At 40.3% G+C, this 17232-nt stretch overlaps 1 protein-coding gene across 1 annotated transcript in view; it reads left to right on the forward strand.

The window, feature by feature from the left end:
* Positions 1-16624, forward strand: part of LOC124594358 (esterase FE4-like) — a 158286-nt gene extending 141662 nt beyond the window's left edge. Inside the window, exons 9-11 of the mRNA XM_047132726.1 lie at positions 9943-10080; positions 16152-16283; positions 16454-16624. Coding sequence (XP_046988682.1) covers positions 9943-10080; positions 16152-16283; positions 16454-16624 — 441 coding nt within the window. The remainder of the gene's footprint in view (positions 1-9942; positions 10081-16151; positions 16284-16453) is intronic.
* The last annotated feature ends 608 nt before the right edge of the window (positions 16625-17232 follow it).

Genomic DNA, 17232 nt, shown 5'->3' on the forward strand with positions numbered 1-17232 from the left:
TGTATACCGAATGCCTTTTTTCTTGTTTTAGTTCACATTGTCATTTCTCAAAATGCAGAAAACAAAAGCTTGCATTAGAAGAAATTTGTTTCACAGCATCGAAGATGAGGTGGTGTTCATAGCACTTAAGGATACAGGGTACTTTTCCGACTCAATATTATGTAAAAATCAACACCTATTTTTTCAGCCACTGTTTATAGTGTATATGTTTTATAGGTTTTTTGTTGATATCAGGTAATGCAGCACACTTTCTAACAAATTAGAAGTATTTTGAAAATTTTTGAACCTGCTTAGAGTTATTAAAAAATTACAAACAAATTGATGCATTTTTTTCCAATATGCTTCCTCAAATGAGGTACCATCTAATCCAGTGTTATACATTTGAAGGAGATCAAATTTTTGCCAGATATGCATGACATGATGGCTGAGGTACCAGACCTATTTAATTCCACCCATTATGTATATTACAAGGATAAAAAAATATCACATCTTACATTTTAATTTTTATAATTTTTTTCCTAATAAAAATGTTATTTTTTCTGTTATTTAGTTGATTCTGCAATAAAGCTTAGGTCTACTAGATAAGAATGGACAATTGCAAGTTACATAAAAGATTAGAGCAATGCTTTATAAACTTTAGGAAATATTTGCACCTGAATCCTTAAACATACAACTTGTGGGAAATTGCGAATAAAGATATGAGTCCAATTAAACTGTGCCTCAGAACATTCCTGAAGCATAGTCTTCATCCTGCAGCATTTCTTCATCTTCAGGCTACCTCTTGGCATTCCGTTTAGCACTTCCTGCTTCTTTGGTAACTTGAAGAGCGAATCATTCAGCTTCATGCACCCACTGTCGATCACACGCAAGCAGTTGGCCTTCCATATTCGAACCACATTTTATGCCTAAATTTCTCATGACTTCCAACCTTCCGATCACTCCATCATTGAAACATATCACTGCATCTAGTACAGCAATGTATTTAGTCGTACAAAAACATTCTTGGGTAATCTTTCCCATATGCAGTGGTTCAAAATTTCATTTGTATTCTGAGTGCCCCAATGAAGACATTTACTAAGCTAAACAGGATCACTCAGCTCTCTAAAAATTCGTTTAATTTCATTCATAGCAGGCTTAGGAAGAGAATGCTTATGATGGTATATTTGACCACTTTATTTTGCTTTTTGGTAATCACACCAAGAATCTGCTCCTTTAGGGCACAGTCTGCAAACAGGGTGGTCATCTGTGGTCAACTTATGAAGGTAGGTGGCCCATACAGTTTTTCTCATTGCTGTAACATCATTCAGAGATGCAGTTCGTCTAATGGTCAGTCAGTAAGAACTCTGAAGATTGTCTGTTTCAGTTTCTGCCTCGGACAGACAGAGATTTTCCATCAGATAGCAACTTCCCTTTCATTTCTCTTCGTAGCTTCCTCAATCTAGCACCCATCCTCTTTTGCACATGTCCACAACACTCTAGTTTTGTTACCAAGGCATCACCATAAGCACTGAACTCATTAATTTTATTGAAAACTTTAGAATCCCCATCACCAAGGTACTTAGCATATCTAACGTCATAAACGGGCACCGATCTCTGAATTATTTTTAGAGCTCCCTCACACTCAGTATCTCTACTGTAACAGTCATAATTCTTAGAACACTGACGTTCAATATGTCCTTGAGTGTTACGATGGCAGGTGTGGCAGTACTTAGATACGCACTCAACATCAACTACTTTTCCATTCTCCAGTGAAGTAGCACACCATTCAAGGAACGATGTCCTCGACGTTGCCATGTCCCATCAAGTGCAACAGCAATGTCCCTGGTTCCACTAATATTTACAGTTTCTTCTACTGCACGTTTCATAGATGCTTTAGACAATACCGTCAAGGCTCCTAAAAGTATTTTTATGTACTTTCTGAACCTAGTGGTAGGAGGAGGAAGGTCCATCAAACCACAAAACGTTCGAGCAGGCTTTTTTCCTTTTGCTATTGCACGCATTGCATACATTAACTTCAAATTCACATCATACAAATAATGCCCAATGTTTGAAGTCATATTCGAGGTCGATTTATTGCAGGATCTACACAGAACGACTAATTTTGACGCTAAACCCTTCCTGCTACTTTGCTGTTCAGTTGTTTCCAGGCAGCCTACACCATCACATTGTTTACATTTCTCCACTTTCTTTAGCAAAGAAGATAAGATGCCCACATCAACAACAACAAATCCACTACAAACGGCGTCATTGTTAACACAAAAATTTTAATCACCAGGAGGCACCCCATGTGGGAGATTCTTCCCTGATGAAAATATACATAGGTTACTTTCAACAGTGTGTCTCTCTTTGTTTGTGAACTGGTTACCATGGAATAGTTCGTATTTACTGCACACTGCAGGATATGCACTTCCACAAATCTACATAGCACTTCGGTAACAAAAATTCAGTAACACGTGAACAGACTGCTTCAGCAAAATAAAAGAAAATATATAGTAATGAGAATCATTTACAGACACTAGGAACCTGCACTGTTACCAACATATACAATGTATTATACATATAGTTGCTGGAAACAGAAAGATCACAGTTCTTTCCAAAATAATACTGGTTTCTGTAACAGAAATAAGGGGGCGCTTGGCGGCATACATGACTGTAGCTTTAAAATTTGGTATTTGTAGGTCATTTTTCGCTTGAAACCCTATAATGTATATAGCATTCTAATCAGGAATCAGGAAATGGTATAGAATTTAATGAAATCATAAAAAATTCGATTTTTTCATCGTTTATAAGTACCCTGTATCCTTAAGGTACGCTATTTAGAGCCCATGTTTACTGGACTTTCTTCCATCGAATTATCGTTCGTGTCGTATCGCTGGTTTTGACTTTCTTCAATGGGCCAAGACTACTGAATAACGATATAGGCTTTGTCTTATGGGACATGACTTTTGAATCACCCTTTGTATATAGATCTCTAAAAGTAGCTAATGCTCTCTCAGTGTGACATGTGAAATTGAGTCTTATCTGCTGACGATTCAAGGTAGTCTTATCTCTACTGACTGTACTATGCAAGACACAGTTAGGATTGCTGGAGGTTTCCGATACTGTGATTTGCCAGAGGCATTTGGTTGCGTAAATCACAACATCTTGTTAAGCAAATTAGAATGCTGTGAGTTCACTGGCAGTGCTGAAATATTCCAGTGCCTTGCAAACTAGACACAAATGGTGTCCCTGCCGGGACTAGTAAATTAAGCTATCGCTAATCATCACGCTGGGACATAATTGGAAGTGGTGTCCCATAAGGACCACGGTTTCTCTTTTGTACATTAATGACTTATCATCAGGTAGTAATTCAGGTTTCAGTACTTTACTTTCACATTTATAATGCATTATTTTATCCTTTTTTACAGTTTCAGGTATCCATTCTGATATCTTAAGAGAAGGTATTTTACAGTACTGACTTTCTGTAATTTTTGTACAGGACCCTCTCTTGTTAAACACATAGCATCGCTTTCACAACCCGCCCCCCTCTTAACGTAACTTACTTCCTTTGACTACTCTAAATGATTCGCTCCATTCTACAGTTTCAACATTTTATGCCCTTTACATTTTACGTAACTGTTATTCTACATTATTTGTATTTCAACGAGAATTTTTATATTATTGTATGTTCTATGATTTTAGCTCGACGTCTCTTATTAAAGTCATCACATCCCTATAATCTCCTTCCTGCTTCCTTTGCCCTTCCAAAATCATCCTCACTCCATTTCTCCTTACCCTTTCCACCTACCACCGACATATACACTGATTTAGCTCGACTTTGTATTAGATCTAAAGATCATCCAGAGTGATCGAAACATGTAATTTAATTAACAATGTGCAACTGAGTCAGAACAATAAACGAGAATTATCTTAATTGTCTGAACAATTGCTCGAGCTCACAAGACGATTATGTCGACTATAACGAGAGATTATTTTATTTGCAGATGAGTGCTGCAATTATTAGCAGGTCAAGCATAGTTTTAGATAGGGCTACTACTAACAGTTTCATAGACATTAATAAATGGCTTACAGCCAGCTTATTTTCGTTAAACCTCGGAAAGGACATGTGCTGTTCAGAACATGTAACAGGTTCCCAACCAGCACAAGCATAAAGAACGAAGAAGTGGAGGTAGAAGAGGCTGACAGTGTTAAATTGGTGTGGTAGAAACATGATACTAAATTCAGTTTGGAGGAACATTCCACAAAACTACTCAGACGTCCAAACAAATCCTTGTTTCCAAAGCGAAAGTTATCAGACATCCCATTATCTCTTAACTTATCGCATTCTGAGATAACTTTTCTCGTAAATCAAAAGTTTTCAGTGTTAAAAAGCGTGTAATACGCATTATTTATGGTGTGAGTTATTGTAGACCATGCGTTAGTACCCTTAGGTTCTATTCATTGCCCAGGAAATACATGCACGAGCATCTCAAATACAGATAGCTGCTGTATTGGAGAGAAAAATGCTCTAGTCGACATGACGAGTGGCATTCAATGCGCTGGAGACTCCACCTCCTATGGAGTGAAGCAACTACGATTTTCCCCATATGACCATGACGGTAGGCGGGAGGGGGGGGGGAGCATGGGGGGCAATGTTTCTCTATTGGAGGTAAACTCGCGACCGTCACAGCTACCGTCAGTAACAACGATTTGCTAACAGGGTAACCGTCGGTATTCGCTTATTAGAGAACAAATAGAACACAGCACATAAAATCAGAGTACGACAGGAAACCAAGCGGCAGTACAATTAGCATTTTGCCGTGGGGTACAAAAGTCTACATCACAAGTGAGGAACTCTCTATTTTGTCCAAATGGACATGGTGTCATTAATGCTTCTAACTACGAGGGCAGTTCAATAAGTAATGCAACACATTTTTTTTCTCGGCCAATTTTGGTTGAAAAAACCGGAAATTTCTTGTGGAATATTTTCAAACATTCCCGCTTCGTCTCGTATAGTTTCATAGACTTCCGACAGGTGGCAGCGCTGTACAGAGCTGTTAAAATGGCGTCTGTAACGGATGTGCGTTGCAAACAACGGACAGTGATCGAGTTTCTTTTGGCGGAAAACCAGGGCATCTCAGATATTCATAGGCGCTTGCAGAATGTCTACGGTGATCTGGCAGTGGACAAAAGCACGGTGAGTCGTTGGGCAAAGCGTGTGTCATCATCGCCGCAAGGTCAAGCAAGACTGTCTGATCTCCCGCGTGCGGGCTGGCCGTGCACAGCTGTGACTCCTGCAATGGCGGAGCGTACGAACACACTCGTTCGAGATGATCGACGGATCACCATCAAACAACTCAGTGCTCAACTTGACATCTCTGTTGGTAGTGCTGTCACAATTGTTCACCAGTTGGGATATTCAAGGTTTGTTCCCGCTGGGTCCCTCGTTGTCTAACCGAACACCATAAAGAGCAAAGGAGAACCATCTGTGCGGAATTGCTTGCTCGTCATGTGGCTGAGGGTGACAATTTCTTGTCAAAGATTGTTACAGGCGATGAAACATGGGTTCATCACTTCGAACCTGAAACAAAACGGCAGTCAATGGAGTGGCGCCACACCCACTCCCCTACCAAGAAAAAGTTTAAAGCCATACCCTCAGCCGGTAAAGTCATCGTTACAGTCTTCTGGGACGCTGAAGGGGTTATTCTGTTCGATGTCCTTCCCCATGGTCAAACGATCAACTCTGAAGAGTATTGTGCTACTCTTCAGAAATTGAAGAAACGACTTCAGCGTGTTCGTAGGCACAAAAATCAGAACGAAGGTCTCCTTCTTCATGACAACGCAAGACCTCACACAAGTCTTCGCACCCGAGAGGAGCTCACAAAACTTCAGTGGACTGTTCTTCCTCATGCACCCTACAGCCCCGATCTCGCACCGTCGGATTTCCATATGTTTGGCCCAATGAAGGACGCAATCCGTGGGAGGCACTACGCGAATGATGAATAAGTTATTGATGCAGTACGACGTTGGCTCCGACATCGACCAGTGGAGTGGTACCGTGCAGGCATACAGGCCCTCATTTCAAGGTGTCGTAAGGCCGTAGCATTGAATGGAGATTACGTTGAAAAATAGTGTTGTGTAGCTAAAGGATTGGGGAATAACCTGGTGTATTTCAATGCTGAATAAAACAACCCCTGTCTCAGAAAAAAATGTGTTGCATTACTTATTGAACTGCCCTCGTATATCTCGTCTCCCACCGAGCAGTCTCAGTAATAAAGAGCTGAATTTTGGACATGAAAGCAAAATGTAATGGCTTGTCGATTTTTCCCACAGCCTCCAGAGTATCTACCATTCCCATCACCATTGAACCACCTATGTACGAATTACTGCATATCAGATGTATAGAAAGGAAATGTTATCATACATCAGGAGGTGGAACAACATAAAAGCATCGATGTTTCCAAGTACTGAAGTGGGTCAATGTTTTGAAGCATTTACTATGAAAATACTAGTCACGGCAGACAAACTACAGACCAAGTGAATTGGCGCCAAAGTATTGAACTCGACATTTTCAAATTTCGGTTTAATCATCCAGAGTTAAGTTTCTCGTGATTTACATACACAAATAAAAGTGACCCCTACAAGTGGATACGAGTGGACATTAATGTATACATATAACCATGCCTCGTTGTGTGCACAGCACGAGTACGCCCGTCACATGATCCACACTGGCTCAGAGCATAGTATGGGCAGTGTCAGTGTGAGTGGAACGGTGCAATGAGGCGATGGTACTCACAATAAATCTGTGATTGTTCGTTGTGGAAAGTTATGTGACATCAAAGTCGTGGGAATGGTGTGGGCAGTTGTTCGCTGAGAAGTTTGACGCTTAGTCCGAAAAGGGCGTCACACTGAATCTGTTTTGAACAAGTCAAAAAAGTGTTCCAAACCAAGGCCGGAAAGTGCCCCAAGAGATGACTGGTAGTCACTTTCAAAATAGTCTGTAGTCAGGTTAGTATTGTATTTCCTTTCCTCTGCTGTGTTTCTCTTTACCCTGGAACTCTGTTTTCCAGACCACTTTTATTTGTCCCAGATTGTATCTCTTAAGGCGAATTGCTGGATGGCTCTCCCCAAAGCCGAAGTTCGCTTTCCTTACCGATCCCTCTCCAACATGAGTTTGTGGTCTGTCTAATGAAGTTGTTGTCGATGAGAATTTAAAATCTAATCTTCCTTTCTTGCTGGAGTTAGTGCTGTTTGTGAAGCAACATGATGATTTATTAAGCAATGTATGCACTTAAAGTCTAAATAGAATGAGTTAACGTTAATCAGGAGTTCATCATTAGTTTTCTAAAACACATTTTAAAATACATTTATTTCGGAACTGTGGTTCAATTCTTTGTTACTGCATGCAACCTAAAGACCATCGCATAAACTGAACCATCACATAAGGTGTAATTATACTTATGGAAATCAGCTCTCTGAAACTGGTAACATATTGAGACATACCCTCACAGCATATTCATAGTGTAGACTATATAGTTACTGTTCCCTCAGGCAATGATGGTTAACAACTGATATTTAATATATCAGTACATCATACCATTATGAAATGCAGCAGTAAAACTTAGGTCGGTTCTAACATCGAGGTCTAAGAGGTGGATACAGTGCATTTATCGAGAATAAAAGTAGCTCATTACAGGAATAAGAAAATCTGCACACGATACATCATGCAATACCTTATTTCATTACCAGTAGCAAGCTAGTCATTTTAAAATTAATTAACTTGTCACATGGGAATTTAGTGGAATGGGGTTGTGCAGAAGTGGGACATATTGAACAATATTATTTTATTTAACAACAAAATTTCAACACAACATTAAAGCCCTTATAATAAAACATACATACATTTTTTAGGCCAAAAGAATTTCAAGTATGGCTAAAATAACTAACAGAACAATTAAATATTTAGCGTTAACATAAAAAACTCAAACGTAAACCAAATTCAGTCTTGCACTCTTGTGAGCAACTGGGCAACAACACAACAAATTGCAATGACAATTGAAAAGCTTACAGTGTGAATGACTAGTTTGTATTATTTTGGATCAGTTCGATGACCACTATACAGACTTAATCTACTATTGTTACTATATCCAGACAACTAAGAAACTAAATACCAACAACACTGCCAAGCTACCAATGCTTATGGCTAAATAACTTTTGATACAATTGATATGTGAGAGATGATTCATATAAGATAATAACAGAGTAAAATCCTAATACACAGGATTGAACCACTGGTTCAATCAAATTAACTCAATAACACAACTATTACATCCACTTGAGAAAGAACTGATCCATGCTAATAGCGAAAAACGAAACTTGTGGTTCATATATTTAGTCCGCCCCTGGTAGATACAAAAATAGTTATGCTTGCCCTGTCTGGCAAAACACACTGCCACACCTCTCATATGCCACAGATACAAACAACTCTATAGTCTAGACTCATAGTCTCCCATGTGGGAAGTTGTGTACAAGTGGCTGCATTCAGTGCACATTTGCATCTAATGTGGTGCAGTGCCTTGCTCATAAAGCTAACAGGCTACCACCGTCAGCTGCGAAAGCCCTCAGGTTGTGCTCCTTATGACCAGCAGAGCGCACTCTTCGACTCCTCTTAAAATTCTGTGTGTCAGTACAGGTAAAGGCAGTAACCATTAAGCTTCGTTGGCACCATAACTGCCCTCTAAACACTACAATGATTGCTGACTATGCACCACAGGTTCTGGCCACAGACAGGGCACTGGCGCTGCTGCAGTTCTCTATCCGCCACAGTGACTACTGACAACAGATTTCACGTGTGAACGCAGTGACATGGTGTTTGCTTCTTTGAGATCTGTATTTGAAGGGGAACAGGTCAATGCCGTTCTCACTACTTGCGCTGTCCACCATACCTTAAGCCGTCACCATCAGCGCGACAAACGTGGATCACAGCGCTTCTTGCTGATTTCTTAGTACTAGAGCAACGCTGATGTGTCTGGCTGGGTAGGGTGGGAAATTAGGAATGCTATGAACTATAGATTCATGGCAATACTTGGTTGTTTTGTATGATCCCATGAATCCACAAGTTAAAAATGTCACCTTTTGAGAAAAAATTATGTGTAGCTAAAAATAAAATCCAACTTTGACAATTCTTTTTCATTTTAATTTTTTTACCGTTACCAATACCTATTCTAAGAAAACAATCAGTACATAATATTACTAATATTAGAAGTCAAATCAATGTTTACAAAGAATTAATGCTTGTGGTAAAAGGGGATGAAATACGTGGTTTCACATTTGATCAACAATTTTCCAAAGCATATCACTAGTGTTAAGAGGAATATTTTAAGTTTGAGAGTGAATTTATGTGCCCTGTGTTTTCCAGTTACTTGGACTCAAACGAAAGGTACATGCACAGGGCACATAAAACTTAAAACTCATACGAGATTTACTGAACATCTGTAACAATATTTTTCCTGACAGCTGCAGCTATAATATTCTATAACATTTTAATTATCAGATACATTCTACATAAAATTCATTTCTTTGACTTCTTCATATACCCCAGAGACATCACTGACTATACTCTAAGGGATTGTGGTATGAAATAGAATGTAATGTTCGCTAGATTAAGACACTATATGAAAAACAGAACTTTGAAGATAAACTTAGAAAGAGACTTTATAGGAAATTTCACTTTTTTTATTTTGTGACACATTAATGTTTATCTTCTGGTCGGCACTGGGTTGTTGGGTAATTGATACATAATCTTGCTTCATTACCTTATTTCTGTGAGAGGTTCATTAATTTTGTGTAACAGGTCTAAATTATGCAGTCCATTTGTCATACCTTAAAGTACTTCTTCCACTTTTCAAATGTTCACAACTCATCTGTTACTTCATTTTTTAATTTTCTTTACATTTGTTACAGGCTCAAGAGTATGTAACAGTGGAAATACAAGAGGGCACCCTGAGGGGTCAGATGTCGAAAACATGGACAGACATTCCCATGTTCATGTTTCAAGGTATTCCATATGCTGAACCACCAGTGGGAGATCTTCGCTTCCAGGCAAGTATATATGTTTCTTTTTCCTATGTCGTATATACAAGTAATGGTACTGAGTACATTCTGGCACTGTCTCCATTGCTGCTAGATTTACAATGGCATCATCCTTCCGAACTGTCAAATTTCTTCCTTCCCATCTGTCAAGCCATCCCCTCTCCCCCAATCCATCCCTCACTCCTATGATGTCATAGTGGCCACAGACCAACTGCCCTGCGTGGAAACCACAAGAAATTCAAAAACTGATGGGAAATTAAAAAACACTGTGTTCTTCTCAACCTTCTAATGTCACAGATCAATTGTCCTAAATATAACATTTCGGGAAGTTCAAAATTCAAAGGTGGACAGTTATCCCACAGGTGTAAAATGAAAAAAGTATCCGATTTGGCGACCCAGCATGGCTGACCTACCAACACAGGTGGAGCCACAATGATTGCCAGGTTTTCCGTCAGATCTGTCACATCTAAATATTAGATGATTTACCTGAGGATACTGCCTTGGTCTTACAACATCAGAATCCATGATGGTGGACCTGAGAAGGCTTGTGCAGCTTGCTTGGTTGTCAGATTTTCCAGCTGAACAGCGCAGCCTGCATACTTGCCATGCCACTTAGACTAAGCTTAGAATCTGGCGTAAGTTTAAAATAGTGTGATATTCAGAAAATCATTGCTTTTCTTTACTCCTCTCATGTCCCAAATTTAAAACTCACTCAACTTTCATGTTTAAAGAATTTCAATCCTGATTTTGCAACCCAGGAGCTGACTTGCCCTAAGTTTAAGACTAGTTGTACTATGCTCATATTTAATATTGAAACATGTAGAGTAAGATGGGAACAACTAAATCCTTATTTAAAGAAAAAATGCAAAGGGAGTCACTACAAAGACTCCAGCCACTACACAGCTCTGCATCACACTCTCTAGCAGCCAATCACTTGTGAAGCACTGTGCCATGTCATCCACTGTGAGTCATCAGTCACTGTGACAACCACAGCAGTCTACTGTGTGCAAGCTGACACTTTGGCAGTGCTGCTGCCTCTTCCTACCTCTGCCCAGACCATGTGATGTTAGATTGCCAGCTTACCATCCCACCCCACTGTATGCAGTTGGTTGGCACCTGGCACTGTCTGACATGCCCCAATGGCTGCGACAGGGCACAACAGCTACGTAGTGGCGTTTAATCCACTACTTTTTGCTCTGCCGAATTAAGAGTTGTGTGACATACCAAATGCATGAGTCTGTCAGTGTGCTGATGCCTATGAGATCACAGTCATAGTCCAGTCATAATATCCAGAGAATTTGTGATATTATATATACCTAACGCAAACATTATTTTTCTCATAGACAAATTGAAACCTGTAGCAAATTCCAACTAGAAAATGCACGGAGACATGCTACTTCTGTTCTACAGTTAGTAACTTGGAGGGATGCCAGCTCTTTATATCTGACCTGTTTTCTAGAACAAGAAAATCCACTTAGTAGGTGCAAACACGTTTTTCTCCTCCAGGCAGAAACCTGTAATTCACTCACCAGTAGTTGCAATCGGGAGGACGACGGTTCAATCCCGTCTCCAGCCATCCTGATTTAGGTTTTCCGTGATTTCCCTAAATCGTTTCAGGCAAATGCCGGGATGGTTCCTTTGAAAGGGCACGGCCGATTTCCTTCCCAATCCTTCCCTAACCCGAGCTTGCGCTCCGTCTCTAATGATCTCGTTGTCGACGGGACGTTAAACACTAACCACCACCACCACCACCACCAGTAGTTGCACATAAGAAAGCCCTTAGACATGCTGTTTCAGACTTACAACCTGCAACACTACTTACAGCAGATACACGAAACTTCTCTCATCAGGAATGTGAAGCACTACTGTCAAGTTACTCCTCACATACAACGGACGAATTTGGATACAATAAACACAAGACAATTCGAAAAATAATAAATGGAGGTTGGAAACATTCCATTGAGGTAACTAACGAATACTTTGCTTAGAAACTTGTGAAATTCAATGAGTGAATAAAGAAATCTGGAAATAATAATCGTACATTAACAGCTCTCTTCTTAAACCATCACCCACCTAACAATTCATAAAGACCTGTAGTTTGTGTGATGCAGCTGACATGTTTGTAGTTGTAGATTCATTCCACAGTTTCAAAGAGTAGGAACCACATAGATTTGTGGTAGTAGATTCAGTCCAAAGATTTCAACTGTATATCCCCAAAGTTACCTCAAACACATCAGCCACACCACATTTTTTCTACACAGTTACCCACATTGTACTGTCAAAATATTACGTTATCAGCTTTCTTGGAGTTCAGGCCAAGACTAATTTGTTTATACAGTCTCCACAGTAGTCTATTCTATGCAACCTCTACTGCAAACTATGTCCATTTGAACCTGCTTACGTATTCATGCCCAGAACTCCCTCTACAACTGAAAGTTCCTGGCAGATTAAAACTGTGTGCCCGACCGAGACTCGAACTCGGGACCTTTGCCTTTCTCGAGCAAGTGCTCTACCAACTGAGCTACCGAAGCTCATTCTGGAAACATCCCTCTACAACTGTTAGGCTCCTCATGTCCCTCCATTACTAAACCTATTACTCCGTGATGCCTTAGGATATTTCCTGTCAACTGGTCCCTTCTTTTAGTCAAGTTGACCACAAACAGCATGTCTCCCCAACTCTGTTTAATACGTTCTTATTACTTATTCTGTCTACTATTAGCATTCTTGCACATATATAAAATCACATTTTAAAAGCTTGTTTGAAGTTTGAACTGCTTATTGTCCATGTTTCACTTCCACACAAGGTGACAATCCATATAAATACTCTCAGAGAATCCTTCCTAATAATTAAATTTATATTACATGTTAAAAAATTCTTTTTTCAGAAATGATTTCCTTGCTGTCCCCAATATGTGTTCTGTACCCTTTCTGTTTTGGCCATAATTAATTACTTTGCTGTTCAGTTACCTACACTCTTCTACTACTTTTAGTGTCTCATCTTCTAATTTAATTTCCTGATCGTCGCCTGATTTAATTCCTCTATGTTCCACTAACTTTGTTTTACTTTTATGACTATTCATTGCATTCAACTGCTCTTCCAGTTCCTTTGCTGTCTCTGTCAGAATTACAATGTCATCGGCAAACCACAAAATTTAGATTCTTTCTCCATCAACGTTAATTCACTTTCTTTTCTTTTACTGCATTATCTGCAAGGATTTCATTTATTTTGTTCAGTGAGCATAATATTATGTCATCAGCAAAGAGAAAATTTTCTTCATGACTGACACTATTTGAAAAGTCATTAATGAATGAACCAGAACTCCACCTACAAACTTTCAGAGGCTCTTCAGGTAAACCTATGTATTTTGGTGTAGGGGACCCACAGTCTTCGAGGGTTGTTACAGATTTGGGTTCCTTGCCCCAGTTAACTTTGTACGAGCGTCTGCTTCGCACTGAAATGAGTGCACAACAGTGCAAATGTCAACGGTATGCGTTGAGTGTCTCGTTTACATTAGTTCACAGTACCTGCTATTGCCAACAGTGACGCCCTCTTTAACTCGTTGCCCTCAAGTGTGTATTCAGTACTGCTATGTTCTGTCTAGGACTTTGTTTTTCCGCAATGTTAGTTGTGGTTTGACAGTGATAGAGAGCAGTGCTATGTCTAGGCTTACTGATGAAGAGCTGACAGATATGGGCTTCGTTTATGGGCTCATTAAGTACAATTGCAGAGTGGCATAACGGTTGTATGCTGAGCTGTTCCCGAACCGACGGCAACGTTATAGTACTTTTGCATCTCCTGAAGATTGAAGCATTGCAGTTTGTTATGTGTTGTCGGTATTGGTGATCGAATATTACAGATCCTTTTAAGATTGTGAAGTTATTTTAACAGAAACAAGCGTGACTGCGGTAGCAAGCCAATTAAATAATAATTACATTATTACCCCGCAACGAACTGCCGGAGACCGTAGATCCGTTGTACCTAAATACTTAGAAGGGTTCCCTGAACAATCTCTGACACTTTGTCGATGGAGTTCCGGTTCACCCTGTATGCTTACTGTTTGTACCATATCTGCTGTCCGCCTGCTTAGCTGAGTGGTAACGTGCTTGTCTCCCAAGCACTGGGCCCGGATACGATTCCCGATCGGGTCGGAGATTTTCTCCGCTCGGGGGTTGGGTGTTGTGTAGTCCTCATCATCATTTCTTCCTCATCATCGGCCGCAAGTCGCCCAACGTGGCATCGACTGAAATAAGACTTGCACTTGGCGGTCGAAACCGAATGGGACTTCCCGGCCAACAATGCCATAACATCATTTCATTTCATTTACCTAGTCTGCTAATTGTGACTTAAACTAGTTGTCAGCTACAACTCTGTTGCATAGTGATTCTAGCTTATTCAGTAGAATATTATGGTCAGTACTATAATCATCCTTGGAGAAATGTAAGATTTTATCTGTGACTTACTCAACCTTGTCTAGAGTATCCAGTGTCACTTTTGTCAATTCTACTACGATTGACTCTGCTGCTTCTACCACTTCTGAACCCAAGCTGCGACTCACTTATAGGGTTCTATTTACTCAAGCAATTTGTCAGCCTGTTTATCGGATACATTCTTCCATTTTTCATAACCAAGACAGGAAGAAAATAGGACCCTGGTTTTCTATGTCTACTCTAAAGCAAACCACACCTTCGAACAGCTTCGTTTAACAACGTTATTATAACACTGAGGTGGCTAAAGTTATGACATAGCGACACTGACTCTGTCTGTATCGCATGCAAAAGGTATGAAAGGGCGGAGCACTGGCAGAACTGTCGTTTGCACTCAGGTAATTTATGTGAAAAGGTTTCCGACGTGAGTATGCCGCACGACGGATATAACAAGACTTCGAACGCGGAGTGATGGTTGAAGCTAGGCGCATAGGACATTCCATTTCGGACATCGTAGGAGAATTCAATTTCCGCGATCCACGGCCTCAAGACTGTCCCGAGGGTACCACATTTCAGTTATCACCTCTCACCGCGGATAACACAGTGGCCGATGGCCTTCACTTAATTACGGAGAACAGTCCCGTTTGCGTAGAGTTGTCAGTGCGAACAGACAAGTAATACTGCGTGAAATAACCGTAGAAATCAACGTGGGACCTACAACGAACTGATCTGTTACGATAGTGCGGTGAAATTTGGCGTTAACGGGGTATGATAGCAGGTGACCGACGCGAGCGCTGCCTTTGCTAAAAGCACGACATCAACCTGCAGCGCCTCTCCTGTGCTCGTGAACAAATCGGTTGATCCCAGACGACTCTTAGACAGTGGCCTCGTCAGACAAATCCTGTTACCAGTTGATAAGAGCTGATGGTAGTGTTCGAATGTGACGCAGAGCCCACTTAGCCATGGACCCGATTTGTTAATAAGGGACTCTGCAATCTGGTGGTGGCTCCATAATGCTGTGGGCTATGTGTATATGGAATGGAATGGGTCCTCTTGGATGCTCGACTACCATTGTGGCCATACATGGGCGTCGTTTCCCAAACAACCAAGGATTTTTTATGGATGACAATGTGCCATTTTATTGGACCACAGTTGTTCGTGACTGATTTGAAGAACATTTTTGACAGCAAATGGTTTGGCTGCATAGATTAGCCGACTTGAATCTCATCGAATATCTATGGGACATAAGTGAGAGATTAGACGGTGCACAAAATCCTGCACCGACAAGACTTTCGCGTTTATGAACGACTATCCCATCGAACATTTGTGGGGCATAATCGAGAGGTCAGGTCACACAAAAAAGTCCTGCAACAGTAACACTATGACAGCTATAGATTGCTATAGAGGTACAATGGCTCAAAGTTTCCGCAGTGGACTTCCAACGACTAGCTGAGTCCATGCCACGTCGAGGTGCTACACTACGGCGGGCAAGAGGAGACACGACACGATATTAGGAGGTGTCCATGTCTTTTCACACTTCAGTGGATGTTCGTTAATTCACTGTTGTTGTTAGCTATATGTTCGTTATGCTTCTTAAGATTTTCTCTAAGGTCAAACAGATATTTACGTATAATGAAACTTTCGCTTTTCTCTAGCCACCAGTGAGTAAAGCTGCTTGGTCTGGCGTTAGAGATGCACTGGCGGTAGGATCGATGTGTCCTCAACTTGACAACAATGCAGCGTCTGGGGACGAGGACTGCCTCTACCTGAATGTCTTTGGTCCAGAGGTAGGCATTATTAAATAAAAAACGGCTACTGCATAAATTACTAATGTGATGAAAAACCGACTGAGACTTTAAAAATAATAACTAAACAAAGTTATGTCAAAGAATTCCTTATAAGATTTTTGTTTCTCCTCTAACACGACTCACTACGATGATTTTCTACATTTATGCAGACAGCCCTGCAGAAAGAAGAACTTAAACCTGTAATGGTATGGATCCACGGTGGATGTTTCACATCAGGCTATGGTCAGGGCGCGACACCTAATTACTATGTGGACCAAGACGTCATCCTCGTCAGCATAAACTATCGTCTCGGACTGTTGGGTAACAAATATTTTTATTGACGTTACCTCTTACATGAAGGATAAACATATTACGAAATGATGTTTAGTTACACGTCTAGGTCAATGAACAACAGAGTTATCCGTTTGTCATTAATGATTTATTTTGTATTTTGTGATAAGCAGTGTTTGTGAAGGTCTTAATTAGTATTTATATACAAAATGTCTTCTGTGTGTGACTTTTTTTTTGTGAAATGCTTGGTTCCACCTTACATCTAAGACTGGTATTATTTACCACACATCATAGAAGTAATACTATTCTGGTACATACATTTATTCTTAGCTGTAGAAAGCACTAATATTGAAATTGCTGCAAAAGTGATCTGAGCTACCTCTTTTAGCAATTTCACTATTCTCATTCTGTTCATTACCTCACTAAATATCGTTATGTTATATATCGCATGCTGTGTTTCTAAATACATCACAGACAAAAGAAGAAAAATTTCGTAGGTTTCTTAAGCACAGGGGACGAAGTCGTCCCAGGAAACATGGGCCTTAAAGACCAGACAGAAGCACTACGCTGGGTACAGAGGAACATAGCAGCGTTTGGTGGTGACCCACAAAAAGTAACCATTTTCGGCCAAAGCGCTGGAGGAGCATCGATTCATTAT

Source organism: Schistocerca americana, chromosome 2 (genome assembly GCF_021461395.2).
Source record: "Schistocerca americana isolate TAMUIC-IGC-003095 chromosome 2, iqSchAmer2.1, whole genome shotgun sequence".
Taxonomy (NCBI): Eukaryota; Metazoa; Arthropoda; class Insecta; order Orthoptera; family Acrididae; genus Schistocerca; species Schistocerca americana.